The following is a 21,388-nucleotide window of genomic DNA, read 5'->3' as shown; positions in this document are numbered from 1 at the left end:
AAACCCTTAATAACTATTTCCAAGTGCCATTTTAATATAGAATTGTGACTTCACTTCCATTATTTTATCTAAATTATTACAAACAGAAAAAGGAAGTTAAATTGTGTTACTTAAAACCACAGCAACTTAGGCTGTTCTCATTCTCCCCAGATTTTCAAGTAAGTTATTTTCCTTTTCATAATAAAGTTTTCCACAGAAAGGATATAGGGAAAGTGCATTTGCTATATCAGACAGCGCACGTCACCAGGCTTCACTCACTGTTGGTGAAGTATGCTGATGGCAAGCTCTCTGTTGACCCTGAGTTTTCGCTGTTTGTGCTGGCCAAGCTCAACTTTCTCTCTTTTCCTTGTGGTTGATTAGATGTGTTTGGAGATTCAGGACTCTCCTGAGCAAGAGTTATATTCAAAGAGCTGTTCTCAAGGAACAGAGCACTGTGGTTTTGGATGGCATCACCTGCAGGTCATAGAAATGAAAAACAAAACAAAACAAAAAACAGCCACCACCACCAACAAAAAAACAATGGGATGAACAACATGGCTTTGAAATTATTTTTGAAATATATATTTTTAAAATATAAAGCCAACGATCATTTTCCTTAACAACATCAGATTTAATGACCACAGATGAAACTCCTTCAGAGTGAGAAGGGCAGCACAAGACAACACAACTAAATGGAGAAAGCATACCCTACTGCCATAAAAATGCAATGGCATCTAAGATCTTCCAAAATGCGTAGTTCTGTTGGGAGGCTGCCTCTCACTCAACGTTGCCTATTTTAAAGTCACTCTCTAAGAAGAGCTATGCAACCCTTGGAGTCTGTGACACTCCTCATTTTCCTGAGGTGAGCGAAAGGACTAGAGAAAGAGACCGTTACATCTTCACAAATGGAACAGAATTCTCATTTATTCATGCCACTCTGACAGATGAGCTATGGGCCATGCTTAACACCTCTACTTAGTGAAACAAAAGAAAGCTTTCATCCTGAGGTGTTCTGCAACACTCCTGAGGTGTTCAAAGAACAGATGTGCATTTAAATAAAAGTATTACCGATGTAGCCTGCACATCCCTGCTGCACCCAGCAAAGGCAGAAGCTCCACAAGGTACCTTTGAGACAGGATGTACAGCAAAGTGCACATCAAAAGCAGCTGACTCCTCTATAGTTTTTTCAGAGAACAAACCTCTTGGAGAGATTAAAATGTAGTCAACAAAGGGAAAAGGGGAAGCAGTTCAATGCACATGATAAAAAAGAAAGCAGAGGGACCTTGACGACATATTGCTCTATTCCTGAGCATTTTTCAGTCCCATTCAGACAACTGATCACACTGTGCTCATCTTTCAGGTGGCCATGGGTTAGGGACTACGTCATACATTTCTTTACATAGTGGAGGCCTAGGGTAAGTTTCTTTTCCAACTTTTCAAGTGTTACCAACTCTTAGTGCAAAGGACACCTCAATGGTACACAGAGGAGAACACAACAGGATTTTTTAAGAACTTAAACATAAAAGTTGTTTACAGTAACATCATTGCTTGCAAAAATACACTGGGAGTATAAATGTCTATAGATATCAGAACTGTTAAAACTTGTCAGCATTGAATGAAAAGGAATAGCTTCATAGCTCCCTACAAATTCATCCCTTCCAAAAAGCAGGCATGGCTGGAAAGGTTGTCTTGTTTTGACATAAGCCTGAATATCTCAACTGCATGAGACAACACAAGGAGATAGACCAGATTGAACCAGAGAAGCAACTAAATTCTTACACTTCATGATTGGTATAAAGTTTCAAAAGAATATATTCAATCATTTTTTTCCATGGGAATCTGTATTTTGAGTTTCATTAAAAAAATGAACCGTTCTTTCAAAGGAATCTTTCTGATGCCACACAAGGAAAGTTATGTGTGGCTGTAGGAAAGATTAATGAAGGTGAAAAAGATAGAAGTACAATCTTACTATTTCCCTTGTCTCAGGCAAACCATAACCTCTAACACAGACAACTGAAAATTAAAAACAGTGCTGCTTTCTTATAACCTACCTCTTAAGATGGGGAGATATTATATGCTCTTTGTAGCAAAACAAGAGGTACAAGGAAGTAAAAGTTCTATTCTAAGTCATTCTAAACACTGAACCAGTATGCACTTAGTCTTTCTGACAACAAACTCCAAACCACATTGCCCTGAAGTATCACAGCAAATCAGCTCACTGAAGAGATGATAGAGCAGTAGAATCCACAGACATATGGAGTAAGGAACAAGGAAGATGCAACTCTGTTAGGGGTCTATCTGAACCAGTAACCTGAATCAAACTGCAATCAACAGGAAATTCCACAGAAAGTGCAATAAATTCTGTAAATGAGAGCTAAAAAAAAAAATGATGCCTCCAGAAAGTGCTTGTGGTTGGCAGTTTTCTGACACATATGTTCTGCTTCCCCTCTCTGGTGGTAAAAATTAACTTCAATAAAAAGGGTTGTTGTGCCTTTTAAAATTCTCTACCTCCAAATTGTTGTTGCTCTACTGAAACTAATGTAAATTGATTATAATTCAATCCTTCCTTCTCTGTCAGAAGTTTTCAAAAGTTTGAGATTCAGTTCTTCATTCCCACAAAAATGCAGATGGAGACAGAATTAAAAATAATAACTTTGCACAAAATAGAAAACATGTCAGCCAACACACTGTTTGACTTTTCCAAATTATTAGCTGGCTTACCAACCACTCGGTAAGAATCTGGAGCTTTGTATTTTGTTTATTTCCTAATACTTTTATTTTGAGTAACCATTCTTCTTTTGAAGAGACCAAATCAATAAAATGGAAGAAAACTGCCAAAAATGCCTTTCTCTCATATTTCCTCAATCAGCTTTATGTAAAGCAGGTAGGGCAGTCTGCTTTCATCTCTGGAAGATGGGTTTTTGTTGAATGGTGAAGGAGGAGAATTTTCATTATTCTTCCAATACAGTAACTGAAAAAGACACTTCCCTCCAAAAATAATCTTTTTCATGAAACTGAGTATCACATGACTCAGGATTTGAGGTTAAAGGCTCCAAGGATCTGATCTAAAGGCTCTCTAAGAGCCTTTAGAGGCTATTATCACTTATCATTATAGGTTCTTATTACTAGTCTAACTATTTTTACTTATCAAGCTTGATAACAAAGGCAGATCATTTCACAAAGTCCCAGCTCGGGTAATTATGATAGTTGCATCACAGACAAAGAGGCAAAGCAACTTCCTCACGGCCAGGCAATTCAGACAAAATTAACAATTCATTAATTTCTCTATATACAATCAGAGAAATACAGTGCTTTTAGACCTTGACTTCTATCTACCCATAACGAAGCACACCATTTGGCAATCCTACATACTCCTTATAAATAAAACTTTGCAAGAGAAGAAATTTGCATTTATTTCAATTGTGCTGCAAAATGAAATGTGACAGAAGCTCAAAGACTCTTTATTAAGTGTAAATAGGAAAGAAAATTATCTACATTCTGCTATGTCAAATGTCTAAAAAGTAGGGTAAGTTGAATCCAGGTGTTTTCAGTAAACACACAGTGACCATATTTTTAACCCTCCCCATGCCACAAGCAGCAAAGCAAAAAGAAATTACATCCTACATGCTAGTGGTGTCAAAAACACGAGTGGTGGCAAATCAGGGATCTGTCACAAAGTAAAGGATCACAAAAGCATTCTAAATGTTGAATAGGCAAAAATTGAGAAAGGTGCTGTCCAATAAAAGTCAAGACAACGTGTCTTTCTCTGTGTTGTAACACAATCTGAACTTTGTACCTTGCCCTCACACTTAAAACAAAAAAAATACTAACCAATCAAAAAAAACAAACATTAACCATTTGTTCTTATAAGAAAAGTAATAGGGAATGAGATCCTGCAATGACATGAAATGTTACCGGGAAAGGCTGTTTTGGGCAGTGCATAACAATAATACAGTTTGGTGTAATTAGGTTTCATTGTATTTCACTAGGAAACTACCATTCCAAGTTAATACCATGAAAGCTCCCATTTGGAGAAATGCTTTCACAAGCCCAGGTATCAGAGAAAATGAAAAAAAAAAAAAAAAAATCTGTGCAGTCACAGGGATTAATCCTTTGTGAATTAAGAATCTTTAATTCCAAGAGGATCTCTAAGGTTGTGCATTTAAATGGGAGGATTTCATATTCATTGAAATAACATAGCTTAGATGTAAAGCACAGCAACAGTTAAATATGCAGAGTTAATACAAAACCATACCATGGAACACCTGCTGATCATTAGACCTTGAACCTGAATATCTCAACCTATAATATGTCCAACAGACAGTGTTTCCAGATTTATGTGCTTTGTAGGAGAATCTTCTGACACACTGCCTTAGAAGAACCAAAAAAGTTCCTTTGTTCTCAAATCACTTATAAACCCTTTGTTCTCGAATCACTTATAAAGTCTCGCTTCAAGAATCATAGTATCTGAAGAGTTTATTTCAATACAACAAAGCTGGTAAAATAAAGCAACACAACATTTTCAACATGAAAAGCAGTCTAAGGGAAGTATTCAGATAGCCTGAGATATGTTTCAGAGACAGAATTTTGTGCCTAACTAAGCAGTAGGAAAATTCAGACACTTGGGTGATGAGAGAACACATTCCATAGATTGGACTGTCCAACAGCTTGGCTATTCCTTAGTCAATTCCTGAGGAAAAGACAGATCTGCAGGATTTTCAGTGGCTTGGCAATAGTGTTAAGTTAGCTAACAGTGTTAAAAGTTAGCTAACAGTGTTAAGAAAATTGGTGTGGGTGAGACTATATTAAGGCTTTTCTTATGGTATTCCTTAGTATTCACAGAATCACATAATTGAAGGGGTTGGAAGGGACCTCGAAAGATCATCGGGTCCAACCCCTCTGCCAAAGCAGGTTCCTTAGAGCAGGCTGCCCATGCAGGCATCCAGACGGGCCTTGAATATCTCCAGAAAAGGAGACTCCACAACCTCCCTGGGCAGCCTATTCCAGTGCTCCGTCACCCTCACCATGAAGAAATTCTTTCGCATGTTGGTGCGGAACTTCCTGTGCTCTACCTTGTGACTGTTACTTCTTGTCCTGTCCCCGCAAACCACTGAAAAAAGGTTGGCCAAATCCCTCTGTCTCCCACACGTCAGGTATTTACACACATCGATGAGATCCCCTCTCAGTCTTCTTTTCTCCAGGCTGAACAGACACAGGTCTCCCAGCCTTTCTTCATAGGGAAGATGCTCCAGGCCCCGTATCATCTTTGTGGCCCTCTGCTGGACTCCTTCCAGGAGATCCCTGTCTTTCTTGTACCGGAGAGTCCAGAAATGGACACAGTACTCCAGGTGAGGCTTGACCAGGGCAGAGTAGAGAGGGAGGATCACCTCCCTTGACCTGCTGGCCACGCTCCTTTTAATGCACACCAGGATCCCATTAGCCCTCTTGGCCACAAGTGCACAGTGCTGGCTCATGGTCAACCTGTCGTCCACCAGGACCCTCAGGTCCTCCTCCTCAGAGCTCCTCTCCAGCAGGTCATCCCCCAGCCTGTACTGATACACGTGGTTGTTCCTTCCCAGATGCAGGACTCTACACTTGCTCTTGTTAAACCTCATTTGTTTTCTTCCATCTCTCTAGCCTGTCCAGGTCTCGCTGAATGGCAGCACAGTCTTCTGGTGTGCCACTCACTCCACCCAGCTTTGTGTCATCAGCGTACTTGCTGAGGGCAGAAACTATAAAGATGTTGAACAATTCTGTACTAGACAGCAAAACAAAACTGCTGACAGTAAGGAAGCAGCTACAGGTAAATTCATACTTGAACAGTCATTTACCCTCTCAGGATAAAGTCTTAATCTCTCTTCTGTACATTAGAATTTGTTCCAAATCCTTTATTGAACCTGTGCTGTTACATTTCATGCTGAAAGTAGGTGACAATCTGATAGTTCATCCTGTCAAAAACCTGCCACTCCTAGACTCTCTACCATCCAATGAAACCTTGATTTCTAGTAAACACTGAGAATATAGACTCTCATGTTGTAAAAATGAAAATAAATCCCATTTGTAGAACCAGAATGTTTGTTTTCCAAACCAAATGTCAGTACCGCTATTTTATATTGTCCTTGTCATCAACATTTGTAGGATTCCCACAACAGATGTACACAACTCAGCAGCTCATGTGTAACCATGAGTCTTGCTCTTCTCATGCTTTTTAATGCTTACCTACTCATATGAACACTGGTCTTTGAATGAATTTAAGAAGACTATTCCATCTCATTTCCTAATTAAAAAAAAATCCAAGTACTTTAATATCATGTTTTTTCATAAAATTATTTGTGTTGTTCTAATGCAGTCTGTTATGTTTTTTAATGTCACCAGTTACATTTTAACTATTATTGAAACTACAGACTAATACTAAATCTGAATACTAATTATTGTTATTCCTTAAACACATCTACAACAGAAAGAACTATATGCTATGATAAAGAACAACTATTGCATAGAAGTGCCCTATTTCAAATTTTTATCTGAGAACTTAGTACTGCTGAGCTTTTCCTAGATAGGACGTTGTTATGGATGTGAAATGATACAATTAAAGATCTGCTGTAGTTTTTCAAAAATTGGTTTAATCAGATTTAGACTGATTGGCATCCAATATACACACTACTTTTGGCAGAGAAAAGGAAGGGATGTGTGTGTATCACACTGCACAGAAGAGGCTCACAATGATCTATACTCACCCAGTTCTAACAAAAAGAAAACACTGCCATTTTACTGTATTAGCCTTTAACGTGAGACTCCAAATCCTGAAAAGCCTTTTGAAATATTCTGCTGAGGCCTCAATTCATGTCTGAATGTGTAGCAAGAAGAATAAATCTAATGTGTATGCATATACACATACACTGATTAATTCCTTATTTGCATAATATGGCATGTCAGGATACTGCACATTCGTACAACTATCTCATTTTTTTATATGCAAAGTCAAAACATAATTGTTACAACACAACAGCACAATTCCTTTTTTTTTTTTTTTTAATTTAAATCCATGTCTTTCTATTTCCTCCCCAATCAATCTGTTTATTTTTTTCCTGGATTCAAACATCAATTGCTGAATATCATTACTATTTAATAGTCTAACAACAAAAGAGCAGATCAAAAGACAATTTTCCTAGTGCTATAATTTGTCTTAATAGATATCTGCAATAAAACTACTACAAGTAACCAAGAGAAACAACATCTAAAACAACTGGTATATGTAGGCAAAGTTCAACTAACTGTAAAAATAAATAGTCCAAAATGATGGTATCAATCAACTCAGTCAAAGACATGGAAGCATGCAAGTGACTCTTCATCTAAAGCAATGGTTCACTTTCCAAACACTATTTAACAGAGCTAGTATCCCAAAAGCTCACATGCAAGAATCAGTTTTTCTCAATGATCTTTGGTTTGATATTTGCTAAATATATCTGTACCCTTCTGCCCCAGATCACTAGTTTTTAGCATGGAAGCACATTTGTATTTCAAATCCTCTTGAGCTGTGTAAGGAAAGAAAGCTTAAGAGAAGAATAGATACAGAGAGCTATGGAAAATAAGTACTGTACCTAACTGGTGAGATCTTCCATCCCCCAGTGGGTATCTCTGGTACCGTGGGACACTGAATGGAGGCAGGAGATGAAATCTTTTCTCCAACAGTGGTTCAAGTCTGCAGGCAGACGGATCAGCAGAGTGAAAGAAACTGTAAACTTGGCTGCAGGCTGGGCGGACCTGGCATACTTGGATGAGAATCAAACAGAGAAAGAGAGTTCAGTATTGCACCTTCACAATTTTCAAGGAGTATATACATATATAAATGATTAATATGGTCTTCTGCAACTCCAGACTAGCACATATCTGGCCATGAGAAATTTATGTAAATCAGTTACAATTTCCTCTGTAATGAGCATTTTGTTGCAAAGGAATTTTACAGAGACATCACAATCTCAGATGTAGGCATGCAGCAGACACGAAGATGAGCCAGAGAAACAAGACAGAAGCAACGAAGTAAAAAGAAGTTCAAAAGTCTTGTAAATTTGTTACTGAGCATTACAACTATGATGCTCTCAGCACTTCAAATATTTACCAGCAAAATGGTTTAACAGGCCTGTTACACATAGAGGACTGAAATCTAAATGAGATCCAGAGAAGAAAGGTGACATTATTGCAGTTTCTGAAGTCACCTTATGAAAGCTAACGCTTAGAAATGAAGCTAGTCATACTCAAAGCAATGTTTAACATTCTTGCTGAAGATATGAAAATTCTCAGAGTTTTGGGGGCTGCAACTGGAAATGGGTATTTGTTAACCATCTACTTAGTCAGATAGCAGGGCATTCTTTTGATTGATTACAGGGCACTGCAGCATAACTTAGAAGGGTGATCACACAAGATGGATAAAATCTGTACGACAGTGTAGTCCCTTCTCATTGAGCTATACCACACTTTAATCACTCCGAATCTTGCCAGCCTGGGTAGATGAATTCATTATGGAGAGTGTTACTGAATATTAGATATAATGGAATCTATTTTAAATGACATCTCTTATCAGAGTACCCATCATAGATATAAAAAAAATTAAAATCAAAGAACACTACTTAGGTTCTTTCTAATTTTCAAGAGCAGCAGTAAAGGTATTTGTACATCAGCAAAATCACACTGAGAAAACTTGACACTGTTCAACTTTCTCTGCTGCAGTCAGTCACAATGAACTACCTATATCAGAGAACACTACACTCTTACAGATTTTCTCAAGTCCTTCCCATGTTGCTGGAAGGACTCTAAGAATATTTATTCCGTTGCTTGCTGTTATTAATTGCATACAGGGAAAAATCTTGATGTAGACTATATCGATGTTACCGAGTTCTGAACTTCTAAGACTACTTCTGAGTTGTCAAAGCAGTGTTGCCATATGCAGGTCATAGCAGTACTTTGCAGCAATCTCTGTTCTGTAAAAGCTATAGCAGAGTGTCAGCAAGTTTTTATTTAAATTGGTAAGAAAATTACCCTTTTATTGTTCATAGCAAAAACCTTTCAAAGATACTTAAAAGGATGGAGAGGGACTCTTTACTCAGGTAGATAAGGATAAGACAAGGGGGAATGGTCTTAAACTAAAAGGGGATAGATTTAGTTTAGACATTAGGAGGAAGTTCTTCACTGTAAGGGTAGTGAGGCACTGGAACAGATTGCCCAGAGAAGCTTTGGATGCCCCATCCCTGGAGGTGTTCAAGGCCAGACTGAACGGGGCCTTGTCCAACCAGATCTAGTGGGTGGTTGGAAGTAGATTATTTTAAAGTCCCATCCAACCCAAGACATTTTATGATACTATGATACTTCAGCACTGAGGTTCAAGTTCAGAAAAACATTAATTCTAAAGATGAGGCACATGTTCATATATCTATTTCAAACAGGGACAGACACAGGACTATTGGAAAAAGAGAAAATTCCAGTTGCTCAGAACAGAACTAGAATGGGGTGTCATACCTGTCATACCTCATAAACAGCTAGGACACGATGTGAGACCACAAGGAATTTGTGACATGGGAGAGGAAAGAAAGGAAGACATTCCTTTTCAATTAATATTTAAGAGGAAACTTCTACCTGCTTCTCCAAATTATCCTGCTGGTAGTGTCAAATAATACTCAGCCCATGCAAGCTGTTGAAATATGTTATTGTCAGATATGCAAAATACATTAAACCCCAGCAACCAAATGCATACTCAGCCCACATTTGCACAGGCAGGAACCTTTTCAAGTCTTGCTAAACCTATTATGAAGGAAAAATGGCACAGCTATTCAGTGAGTATCTAAATGCATTCCACTGATGATAGATGAAGACTAGACTGCTCCTCACATGCTATCTGAGTTAACTGCCTAAAGCAGATGCAGTGATGCATGCCCATGAACAACATTTCACCAAAGTACTCTTTGTAAAACATTTTAGATTGTTATCACTGGCAACTACCAAGTTTCCAGCTGCAGGATAACCAAAACCTGCTCAGACTATCTGTTGTATGCTGATTTTTCTAGAAAGGATGATCTGTACATCAATCAGAAGAAATGCAAAATGAGAGTTTAATAATATTCTCCTCTGAAGCCACAGAACCTGATAAAAAATTCCTGTGAGATGTCTGAAGCCTCCTATACACTTTTTTTGTTTTACTTATGGCAAGTAAAATAAAGTTCATTTCATATTCCTTTCCAATTTATTTCAGCAATTAAATGCAACATTGAAAGATATCCAAATGACATTACTCAAAAGTGTATAAATTGAACTCTTACAAAGAAAAAAAAACCTGGGAGTTCTGAATTGTTGTCTCTTTATATTACTGCAATGGATTTTTCTCCCTCATCTAATAACAGAACATATCATTTCCCATGAAGATGCCTTGCTATCCAAACTTCATATGATGCACAGAAGCAAAAGACACACTGAAATTTGAAAAGTAAATCCCTTTAAAATAAGTGAAAAAAATCCAAATATATTCAAAAATAAAAAAATAAAAAAAAGAAAATCCTGTATATCTCTGATCACTGTGTTCTTACCAGAGTTTAAAATGGCTCACAACCAGCACTAATGGGGTTGAAATTTACACATGAAGCCAGAAGCGAACAAGATGAAATGCTGTACTAAGCACAGATGCTATTTTTGGTGTAATTTTCAAGGACTGCTCCTTGGTGAGGTATAAGCTTCATGTTGTATGGAATTTACAATCAACAGCAGAGCAAAAGACACACTGCTGTAAATGGGTGAGCAGTGACATTGCCGGAACAGACCTCACCACCTCATGCCTCAGTACCAACCTACACTAACATTCACATCTTTTAGAAGAAACTTACTTCACTCCTCAGTCTTTAATTAGACTCTTTTATTTACCTCCTTTTAAATGTGTCTCTTTGTTTACAGAGGTCATTAAACATCCTGTATTCTAACCCCAGAAAGAGCTTACCATCCAGGCCTGGCAGAACAGTACTCCTCATGGCCAGCACCAAACCAAGTGGCGATCCAAAGATGAAGAAATCAGACACCTCAAATTCAAATCGGCCCAGGTTTACTTCTGAGAGACTGGAATTCACAGGAAGAAAGTCTGCATCATCTTTCAGCACACTTGAGTGGATGCTGAGCAAAGAAAACGCACTGATTCAACAATAATCAATCCAGAGAAGAAATACATTCCAAAAACAGGCTGCTTAGAAAGCTCTAACACCTGCATCAAGATCCAAGCAATATGCCTTAAACTGTAAAAAGATTAATTACAGTATAGCAGCCATTTATGATTTCCAGTGTGGCCATTAATTAAGTTTACTACCTTCAACATACAAGTTTTCTACAGTTAAAATACTTATCAGTAAGTTATGCAAGGACTCTTAAAATTGAAGTCTACCTCCCTTCCCTTTTAGCTGTACAGGTGCATGTAAGCTTATTCTGCAACTTTTGCTACAAATTTGAACCTACTCAACTTGTGTAAGGACAATGGTATTAAAAAGTTACAGTTGTACAAGTACATAAAAAAGCATTGCTTTTACGTGTTCTGTGAGCTATGAAACAGAAGTTTACAACTTTTCAACTAGTTATTAACTAGTTATTACAGGTTAAAATTAGTGATGCTTATAGATATATTTTAATCTTTTAAGCTATTTGAACATTTTCATTTATTTTCTGTGCCATATATGCATATGGTAAATACAGATCACCTATCCTTCATGGACAAAGAAAATACTCATCCCTCATTTAGCTTTGTGAAAGATGAAATTACTACATTCAGATGCAGAACATTAGCACATATACATATACACCCCGCTTGCTCATGAAGCATCATGAGACAGAACAGAACATGTCGCCATAGCATGCAAAACCTGACTGAGAGATGCTGACCATGCTATCACCAGAGCTGTAACCAAAGCCCTCATGAGTTACCTGCACACTACACTTTACATCAATGGTCAATCATGGCTCAGAATCCAGAAATCCTGAAGACTTGTCCTGAATCAGACCATAACAACAAGACAATTCTTTCAATCTGAGAACCTGACATTCTCAAATTATAACCTGATGTTATTAATCAAAACTCCCAAAAAGTAATTAAAAAAGTAGCTCAAAAATCAGTTTCTCTGTGAAAGAGGGATCTTTGTAATCTCATTACTCACACTGACACACTACTTCCAAATAGCAGTATATAAGCACGATAAAAAAGGTCTAGTGATCTTATGCAAGTCTCACAGGCTGGACAGGGTGGGGCAAAGGATGATATGGTTTGGTTTGACACTTTCCTCCCCCACCCTCTCAAGGAATATTTTCTGCCTCCTTTATATAGGTATACGCAACTCTTCTCAAATAACCGCAACAGCCTGAAGTTTGAGGTGTCCAAACTGTGAATGGAAGATATCCAACTTCTTGCTTAAGTACAGCTCTGTGGAAAGGTTTTAGTTTAAAACACAGACATCCAGAAAACTAAAAGAGAAGACCTGTAAAAAGACGGTTATCTAATTATGCTATTATCCCCCAAGTATAAAGTAGTTTATACAATCCAGCACTGTACTTTATACATAGCACAGTACTCCTATAGAGGAATCTAAAATAACTGACAAAAAGTTTTCAGTTATGGAAAAGTAAAACCAACCATTTTGCCTCAAAGGGAAGATGCAACATGCTGATATTAAAAAAAAAAAAAAAAAAGTTTGAGGCAATAAAATTACCGTAAGCTGCTACTAAAAAAACTGCCAGACTGAAGTACAACACAGTAGTAAGTCTGCACTGTACTTAAACTGTAGCAGCACTTGAATACACATTACGACTTCTCCGTTTGCATCACTCCTGATGAAATAAAGGAAATGAGATGGATAGAGGAATAAAAAGCACAAATAATTCAGAAGTAAAAAGCAAGCAAAAGCTCAGAACAGACAGAAACAACAAGGAAAACAAAAGGAATGCTGATTTTCCCATCATATTTGTATTTAAAAGGTTTCTTAGGACCCAAGAAAGCTAATGAGATTAAATCTTGCCTCCAGCCTCCTCCCCATTTAGGCCTGACATTTACACAGTTTTAGCTATTGTTCTGTTTTAAATATGCTCTGTATAGCCTGTAGACCAATTAGAACACCAAAAGCAATTATCTCACTCTTTAGAGAATAATGGAAAGTCTGTAAGTGAAGTCCAAGAAAAATGTAACAGTAATTCAGAATTATAAAGCATTCATCCATCTTGATGTGTGTGGGCCCCACTGAAGAGATGAATCTACCTACATTTAGTTTTGCATATTCAAATCTTTCACAGATGAATAAAAGTTAAAAAACTCTCCACATGTGAGTAAATTGATGCTAGACACACTATATCCATGGTTTTGTTTGAAAAGTATTTGCAGGGACTTGAAGCAAACCTCCAGAAATACACCATAACCAATAAAAATGACTCTGTTCCACTGGCAGTGACAGGCTGCATTTAGTGGCAAGCCTATTTTTTTTTTACTCAGTCATCACACACTAGTTACCTAGACAGGAAAGCATGATGTTGGGTTATAGTATCACAGCCATAGGTGGATGAGTCACTCTGTTTCCTAGGCAACGGCTGCCTTGGGTCCTCATCCTCCATGATTTCCGAGATGTCAATATTGCTTTTGCTCAGGCGTTTGCTGCCACCCAGACTGGAATCATCTGTTAAAAGGGGATTGTCCTATAGAGAATGAACACAGCAAAAAGAAGATTTAGGAAGGGACCAAAATACAACAGAGCTGCATTTATACATTTGACCTCATTTTATCCAAGGAAGGGTGTAAGGGGTTAGACTTTCCTGTTGCTGGAGAGGATATGGAAAGAGATGAAGACTAAATTACCCTGTAAGATGTACAGCCTAAAAGGTAGAAGGAGAATCAGGATTTTTTTTTTTTGGGGGGGGGGGGGGAAAGGGAGGGGAGGGAGGCATAGGGACGGTGGTGGGAAGAGTAACACAAAGGCTTCATCCCTTGTTGACTTCATCATTCTTAAAAACTATTTATAGTTTTTTTCTTAAAAAACTATAAATATTATAAAGTAATCAGAAGGGGTCTTACCTGAGTGCACAAAATGCCATTAGAACATTAACAGTCTTGCTTATTATGTTCCATGGATGCAGGACCTGATTTTTAAAGAATGTGAACTTCTGTGGGATGCAAGAGGAGATCGGTGGTACCAGATCTTTAAGGTACCCCTTTAAATAGGAAATAGATGTATTTATTGTTCATTTCCTCCAGCACTTCTGCAGCTTACATCAACATCCTCTCTGATTTTTTTTTAAATTAAAAAATATTTCAATCATATGAACATCAGCAAGACACATTAGGCGAAGAGTTATCTCTTCTAATTGTGTGATTAACAGTTTTTGTCCATATCCTACTAACTCTATAATGCAGTATTAGAATTCACAGTATAGAATTGTAGAATCAAAGAATCATTAAGGTTGGAAAAGATCTCCAAGGTTATCAAGTCCAACCGTCCCCCCTACCAACACATCCAACCTTGCCTTAAACACCCCCAGGGACAGTGACTCCACTTCCCTGGGCAACCTGTTCCAATGTCTAACCACTCTTTTTGGGAAGAAATTTCTCCTAATTTCCTACCATAATTTTTCCCAGTTTCCAACCTAATTTCCAACTTGCATGAGTAATACCATGCAACTAACATTAGCATCCTAATAACTTGGATAAGATAAATTTAGGACCAGCATGTTCATAGACAATTATTCCTGTCTACATATCCTACATATGCACATATTCCTGTCTATATATTTCATGCATGTAGGATTATATTACATATTACATATATTACATGCATACATATATATATGCATGTAGGATTTTTATCTGCATTTCATGGTAACATGTAGCAAAATTCATACCACGCCAACTTTCTGTAGCTGTATAAGCTATATAAGCTGTATAAGCTATATAAGCTGTGTAAGATTTATGACCTTGCTTTGCGCAATAATAACTGCATCTATGTTGTTAAAACTAAGCCTCACTTCTGGCTTTTTAGTTGCTACTATTATTAAAAGGCAGAGAACTGTTCCACAGGGCCGTGTAGGAGGGGAGAGCTCCTGCAGTGTGTTGGGAGATAACTGCCCCTGCTGCTTTGTACACTAAAGTGACAGAAAACCAAAAGCAGCAGCCCATGTAAATAAAACGTGCTTCCTTTGAGTTCAACCCAGAACCAACTACAGGTCCTCCTTGTTTTTGGTTTCATTTCTGTTTTGTTGGTGCTTGTTTGTTTTAAAACTCTGAAACTGACTCTACATAGCTTAACATGTCCTGCAGTATACAATCCTACATTGAAGCTCTGTTACAACATCAATGCTTTTTCTACCATCTCTATCTATTCTGCAGAACACCAGGGTTCTTCTAAAGCCAGAATTTCTATGTCCAAACTTTCCTGATAAAGTTTACACAGGAACTTTATTTTATAGATTCTCAGGACTGTTTTTATAGAATTCTGAGGAACATTTGTGAATGCCATGTCTTAATCTGTTCATGTGTCATGACTACTTCCAACTGATTCAGTAGTCAAAAGGATTTTTATTTACCTCATAGCCTCCATGATGAGTTCTGATCTCTAGCTTGTTCCTAACCAAAAATGTCATGAAAATATATGTATTTTTATGGTTTTAATTTTAAAACTTGCATGTTACAAATATTCTGCATGCAACCTTTGACCAAAATACCAATTTGGCAGATGTTTTTACTATTAACTAATTTATTAAAATGCTAAGAATATTCAAATACACTACATGGAGGTGAACCCACACACAGAGCTGAAAGGGAATTTTTAGAGATTGAACAAAAAGCCCATGAAGTCCTCTGATAAATCCACTGTTTTTAATGGGCAAAGCACTTAAATATCATACCATTAGTGACTTCTTAAAACCACATAAGTACTGCCAAGTCTCAGAGCCTCATGAAAACCCTGGTGACATTTTAATGCTCTGTTTGTTAAAACCATGTGGCAGATACATCAGCATCTCAGCTCCCATTACTTTTTAAAAAGTCATTGCTGTCAATAGACTAAAAAAATAGGAATCCTTGATGTTGCCAGAGAAAAAAAGCAGATGAAAAAATCTCAAGATCATGAAACATTTTGGTGTAGGACTGTTGATTTACTGGTGGCCTTAGGAAGAGGGCTAGTTGTTGAAAAGGCATAGAGATGATAGTAATGTAAAACCAAACACTTGTTTTAGTCACTCTTATTTCTTCACAGTATTCAAAAACTAGCTTGTGACACCACAGAACTAGCTGGTAAGACTGCTTACTAATGGAAGCTAATGTCTTCATCTCTGAAAGGCAGCAACAATTCACTTTTGTCCACTAAGCTTCACTAACAGATTCTCTTTGCAGAGAGTGTGTTCTTCTCTTGCATCACAAGATAACCTCAGGTCATATTTTGCAAGGGGCTAAATTTCGATGTCATGGGTTGGAGCATTTAGGTTCACCTTCATGATGGTCTTTCTTGCATACCATGAAAGAAACTTTGCCAACTCAGCATTTGTATCAGCCAGATCAAAGTGTGTCAAACATTTCTGGAAAATATATTAAACCACTTAAAAACACAGCAGGTAATACAGTAGAAGTTTGATATGATCAGTGTAAAGACCATATGCTACATTTCAAACAATTAAAAGCCTGTTATTCCTTTGACACGAGCTCTCTCAATGCCCCCAAATGCCACAATTAAAATCCTATCTGCAGTAAAATGCAATCAATAATTAGGATCTGAATCAGTCATCCACAGTTGGTTTTTATGTATTATTTATCCATGTGGTTCAAATCATCACCTTTCTCTATTTGTCCTAATGAAGGGTTGTCTGCTTCAAGATGGTGAGTATTTTAGCTGTTGCAGCAAGACAGCAACAGATACAGTACTCCCAACCCAGTGCAGAGTTTGCTATTGTAAGACTTTGGGTTTCCACCTCCAATGACTGATGAAGGTCATTTCATCCTGCTATACCTAAAAATCTCTCGGAGTGGTATGATGATGGTGACGATGATGATAACACTGGCTTTTTTGCTAAGCATTTTAACTTTTAAAAATGTAATTGATTTTTATAGGGCAAGAGTTACTAATCTGGTCTGAGCAGAGTGACATTTGCTCTACTGCTGGTTCTTTTATTGAACATGAAGACACATTTTTAAATACTGCCCCTGAAAGACATGTACAGGTAACAATCATGATCTCAGTAATAACTTACATTTCTGCCTATACTGTGGAAATCACTACTAATTACACATAAGCCTCACTTGATATGTAGTGTATATTGAAAACTAAAAAAACAGAAAAGACCGCAACACAAAACAATAAATATTCACCTGTGATAGTACTGAATGTACCACTCTAATTCCTTATTTACACTGCTGTGACAAATTATCAGTCCCTCTTTCTCTCCCCAAAAATAGTTTATTATAGAGCCTGAAACTGTGAATTATTCAGAGAATGTAATGGTCACTGCATCACCAATCATAGTTATTGTTATAAACCACTTTGAAATAACCAGAGTTTGAAGGTACCTTATTTACTCTATTTTCAGGGTTCATAACCAGAGCATACAATTAACTGGTTTAGAGTACCCCAGTCTCATCCTTATTTCCAGTTAGTTTTATTTCACAAATGCCTCTGACATTTGTAAAATATTTCCCTCATATTTCTGTGCTTCAAAGCCTTCCAATGAGATCCATTTCTACAGGCGATACCAAGGAAGGAAAAAAAAAAAGTAAAAGGGGCATCCTGATTGTGTTTCACAGGAGCAAGCTGGGAACAATGGGCAGGAAGACAAGACAAGGAATGAAAGGAATTATTAGTTCTTCTGAATTTACAGACTATTAGAGATGAAAATGGGAGGAGAAGAAGGAAAAGCTGGGGAGAGACTTGGGAAGTGAAGCTCTATGATATCATGGAAAAGAAGGAAGGAAAATTGAAACTATAAGCAAGAGCAGTGAAGTCAAAAGAACCTGTCTTCCTAAAGTCTGATCCCTGCTCTCAGACTGATTAGCAACTTTTCTATAATCAGTCTCACTGCAGGACTGGGTTCCAGCAGGTCAATTTCTCCGTTTATGTTGCTTGCAACACACTATCCTCAGTGCTGGCACTGTCAAAGGTTTCCTGCTGAGACTCCACAATCATGTCAGAGAAAAACTTGCCTCCTGGAAATGTTTAGAGGATGTGTCTTCGCTGGAGAGTGCTACCATATTCACATGCTACTCTGTAACACACTCTGAATGAACTGAGAAGGCTGGTATAATTGATCCCATTTTTGAGGAGAGAGGTAACTGAAGAGTCATAAGAGGAAACAATTTAGCCAGTGTCACAAAACCATCAAAGAATGGAGTGCAGGCACCTCATCCAGTGTCAACTCCAACACTCTGCATATCCACTTGAGTCTGAAGTACGTAAGATTAGTTAAACTCCAGTTTTCTTTCTTAAGTGGAGAACACAGTCATACTTCCTATATGCAAGTAGAATTTAAAAAAAATGCTCTTCTCCTACAATAAAATCTTTCCTGGACCACAGAATTAATCATCCCTTCACCCCAAATACAGCACTCATCTAGAGACTCAGTTATGCTCAGTGGTCCATTCACACATCCTCAGGTGACTTAATTCCTCATCAAAAAGGAGGCAGTCTTTCACCAGTCAGTAGAACTTATTCATGAGCATATTATAATGTTAGACTACCCCTAGGCACTAGCATAATTGATTCCATAGCGTCTGGAATTCAGTATTTTTTTTTTTAAAAAGAAGGTTTTGGAAAAACAGCAGCCTGTGATTACTGAGATGACACATTTACATCTACAGTGAGGGATTAGGTATGCAATAAAAGACACTCTGTAGCCCAACGTTACAGATCTACCAATAAAGCCTTCACTAGTGATTTTTATGCATCATAAAATTGAATATGCAGACTTTATTTTCAGATGGCAATTTTTTGATATGTGAGAAAAATCCTGTGCTATCATTGCAATTTACCAAATCATTGATTTTTTTCTGTTTTATATGGACCTGAATTTCCAATTGTCCCCCCAGGGAATGAATCTATAGGATTTCAGCTTAGTAGATTTTATTCTCTTCACCTGGATGCTGCTGATGCTTCCTCTCCTGCTACTGTTCCGACTCTCATCAGCTCTATTAGCATTATAGCAGATGGCATCAAAACCCAAAATTCCTCCAATGCAGTCACCAACAAGACACACCTGAGGAAATAAAAATATACTTTGTGGGATGTAGCAAGTGTTTTACAAGAAACAAAAACCATCACTGCACTGCATAGGAGCTCCTGTCTTAATTTACACCCTTGTTCCTGTTTTTTTTAGAGTGTAGTTCCTATTGCAGCTGAAAACGTGTAGTCACTTTCTTTTGTCTCCTCTCATCTGAGGAACTGATCTACAGACATATGCCCTATGCCAAGAATATCTGTCCCAGAGGCTGTTCTGACCAGCAAGGAGTTCTTCCAAATGGGCCAGAATTCTTTCACCTACTTAAAGCCTGCTTCCAGCTTAAAAAGTCCAGATCACTAGAGAACCATCTTACAGATTTTAAGCTACCTAACATTTCCTGCAGTCAGATAGGGTAGAAGATTTCAACTAATTAAAAACAAATTGGTATTGTCCCTGTCAGGACAAGGGAACAGAACTTTTAAATGAGGTATTAAAATGAGACTCACTCTTGCTTCACATTTAATATCAACATACAAGCTACCTTCAAAATACGGGCCTGGGAATTAAAATAAATGAGATATTAAAATTGGCAATTTGGTACTTGAAGTAATTTTAAGGAACATTAGAATCTACCTCACAAGCTGATTGTGCTTAACAGCCCCACAAGGAGACAATTCTTTCACCCTGTCCCCCTGCCTCTTTCTTGTGAGGTATAACTGCTCTAATACCTCTCTCCTTGTTAACAAATTGCTCTCTTCCACCAGTTTCAGCAACCTATTCTGTATGTTTCTCAAACTGAAGAACACACCCAGTCTGTTGTTCCCAACTCCAATCAGTTTAACAGAAGAAATTACTTCTCCTTACAGACCTTAACTTGCTTGTAGCCTTAAATCATCTTGGCTACAACACCAAACTACACAATTGGAATACCAGAATGTTGTGCATGATACCTTCAAAGTGAACTGTGTTAGGAAAAGAGAGCACTTTGAGATGCAGGTAGGAAAATAACCTCAAGCCCCTCTCAGTGTATCTCCATATACCAGGCTCTCTTAACTGAGAGTTAACAGTTAAAAACACATTTCTCAGGATTAAAAAAATATATATATCAAAATACATGAAGGTAACATCTATCCTAAGATAACTCTAATTCTAAAGTAATATATAATTAACCGAAATGCTGATTTAATCTCTGATGTTCAGATTCTTATTAACATTCAATGAAGTCAACAAAGAACTGAAAATCACATGGAGACCGGTAGCCTTATTAAAACCAACAACATATTTTGTTGGAGATTAATGATATCTCCATGAATTTACATTCCATTTCTAATCCTCACTACTATTGGCACTAAGGTAATGGAGATAATTTGTTCCAGATGCTGCATAAAATCTAATGGGCAGCCTTTGATCTGATGAACTTTCAATATAAATGGACAAAAGAGACCAAAATATGAGAGAAAAGAGACACACAGGGTGGAGTCGGGTTATATGGCATCTATTTTAGAAATGCATGATTTATTCAGAGGTTGAACTGAGATTTCTATCTAAGGAACACAGCAAAGAACTGCAGACAGCACAGAGAAGTCACTTTTCCATTCTAATAATACTGGTATTTGTTGATGGTAAGAACTCTGTGGAGTGTACAGGGGTCATGACTTCTGCACGTATAATACTAATTCAGAGTCTGCAGCAAAAAACAGGGAGATTTCTTTGTCTCTTTGTCAAATAAAAAAATTCTACTGATAATTATTTTTACAATCATTTCTGTAACTTGTATAATTCCTCTTTTCATAATCTCACATTTTATAATGCTCTATCACTGAAGATAGACTGTTTCCATGTTTCAAGCAAGAATAGCTTGCTGTGAACAGTAAAACTGGCTTCAGACCAAATTGTAGTCTAAAAATGCCACAGCATAATCTTATTATTGCTACAGAAAATAATCTGTGTTATAAGACACATGCTTTCCTTCAAAGATTATACTATATTCTGAATTGTTTTTTTCTTTTGTTCTGCAGTCTGGACGTCATTGTACTTTAAGGAAGTGAATGTTTGCAGCTATGTATAGGGCCCCATCACAAAAAAAAAAAAATCAGTAATTTATAGAGGGTAGCAGTACCATATTTATTGTATGTGAAGCAGGAAAGTACTACTTTTTCTAGTCTAGAGATGGAGAAGTAGGAACAATAACTGTGACATATGTCAGCTGGAA

General features: G+C 37.4%; 1 protein-coding gene across 6 annotated transcripts in view; it reads right to left on the bottom strand.

Annotated features, from left to right (window-relative positions):
- PITPNM3 (PITPNM family member 3) overlaps positions 1 to 21,388 on the bottom strand; it is a 79,680-nt gene that overhangs the window by 17,499 nt on the left and 40,793 nt on the right. For 4 of the 6 annotated variants that reach the window (XM_084493528.1, XM_084493524.1, XM_084493525.1 and 1 more), the window contains exons 7-11: positions 19,093 to 19,212; positions 13,496 to 13,677; positions 10,958 to 11,127; positions 7,581 to 7,751; positions 259 to 453 (exon numbers count right to left, since the gene is read on the bottom strand). In XM_084493528.1, coding sequence (XP_084349654.1) covers positions 259 to 453; positions 7,581 to 7,751; positions 10,958 to 11,127; positions 13,496 to 13,677; positions 19,093 to 19,212 — 838 coding nt within the window. The remainder of the gene's footprint in view (positions 1 to 258; positions 454 to 7,580; positions 7,752 to 10,957; positions 11,128 to 13,495; positions 13,678 to 19,092; positions 19,213 to 21,388) is intronic. The other 2 variants (XM_084493527.1, XM_084493529.1) reach the window with 2 other exon arrangements.

The sequence above is a fragment of the Aythya ferina genome (assembly GCF_964211825.1).
Source record: "Aythya ferina genome assembly, chromosome: 19".
NCBI classification, from domain to species: Eukaryota; Metazoa; Chordata; class Aves; order Anseriformes; family Anatidae; genus Aythya; species Aythya ferina.
The sequence above is the reverse complement of the archived record's forward strand: the minus strand, read 5'-3'. Positions and strand labels throughout refer to the sequence as shown.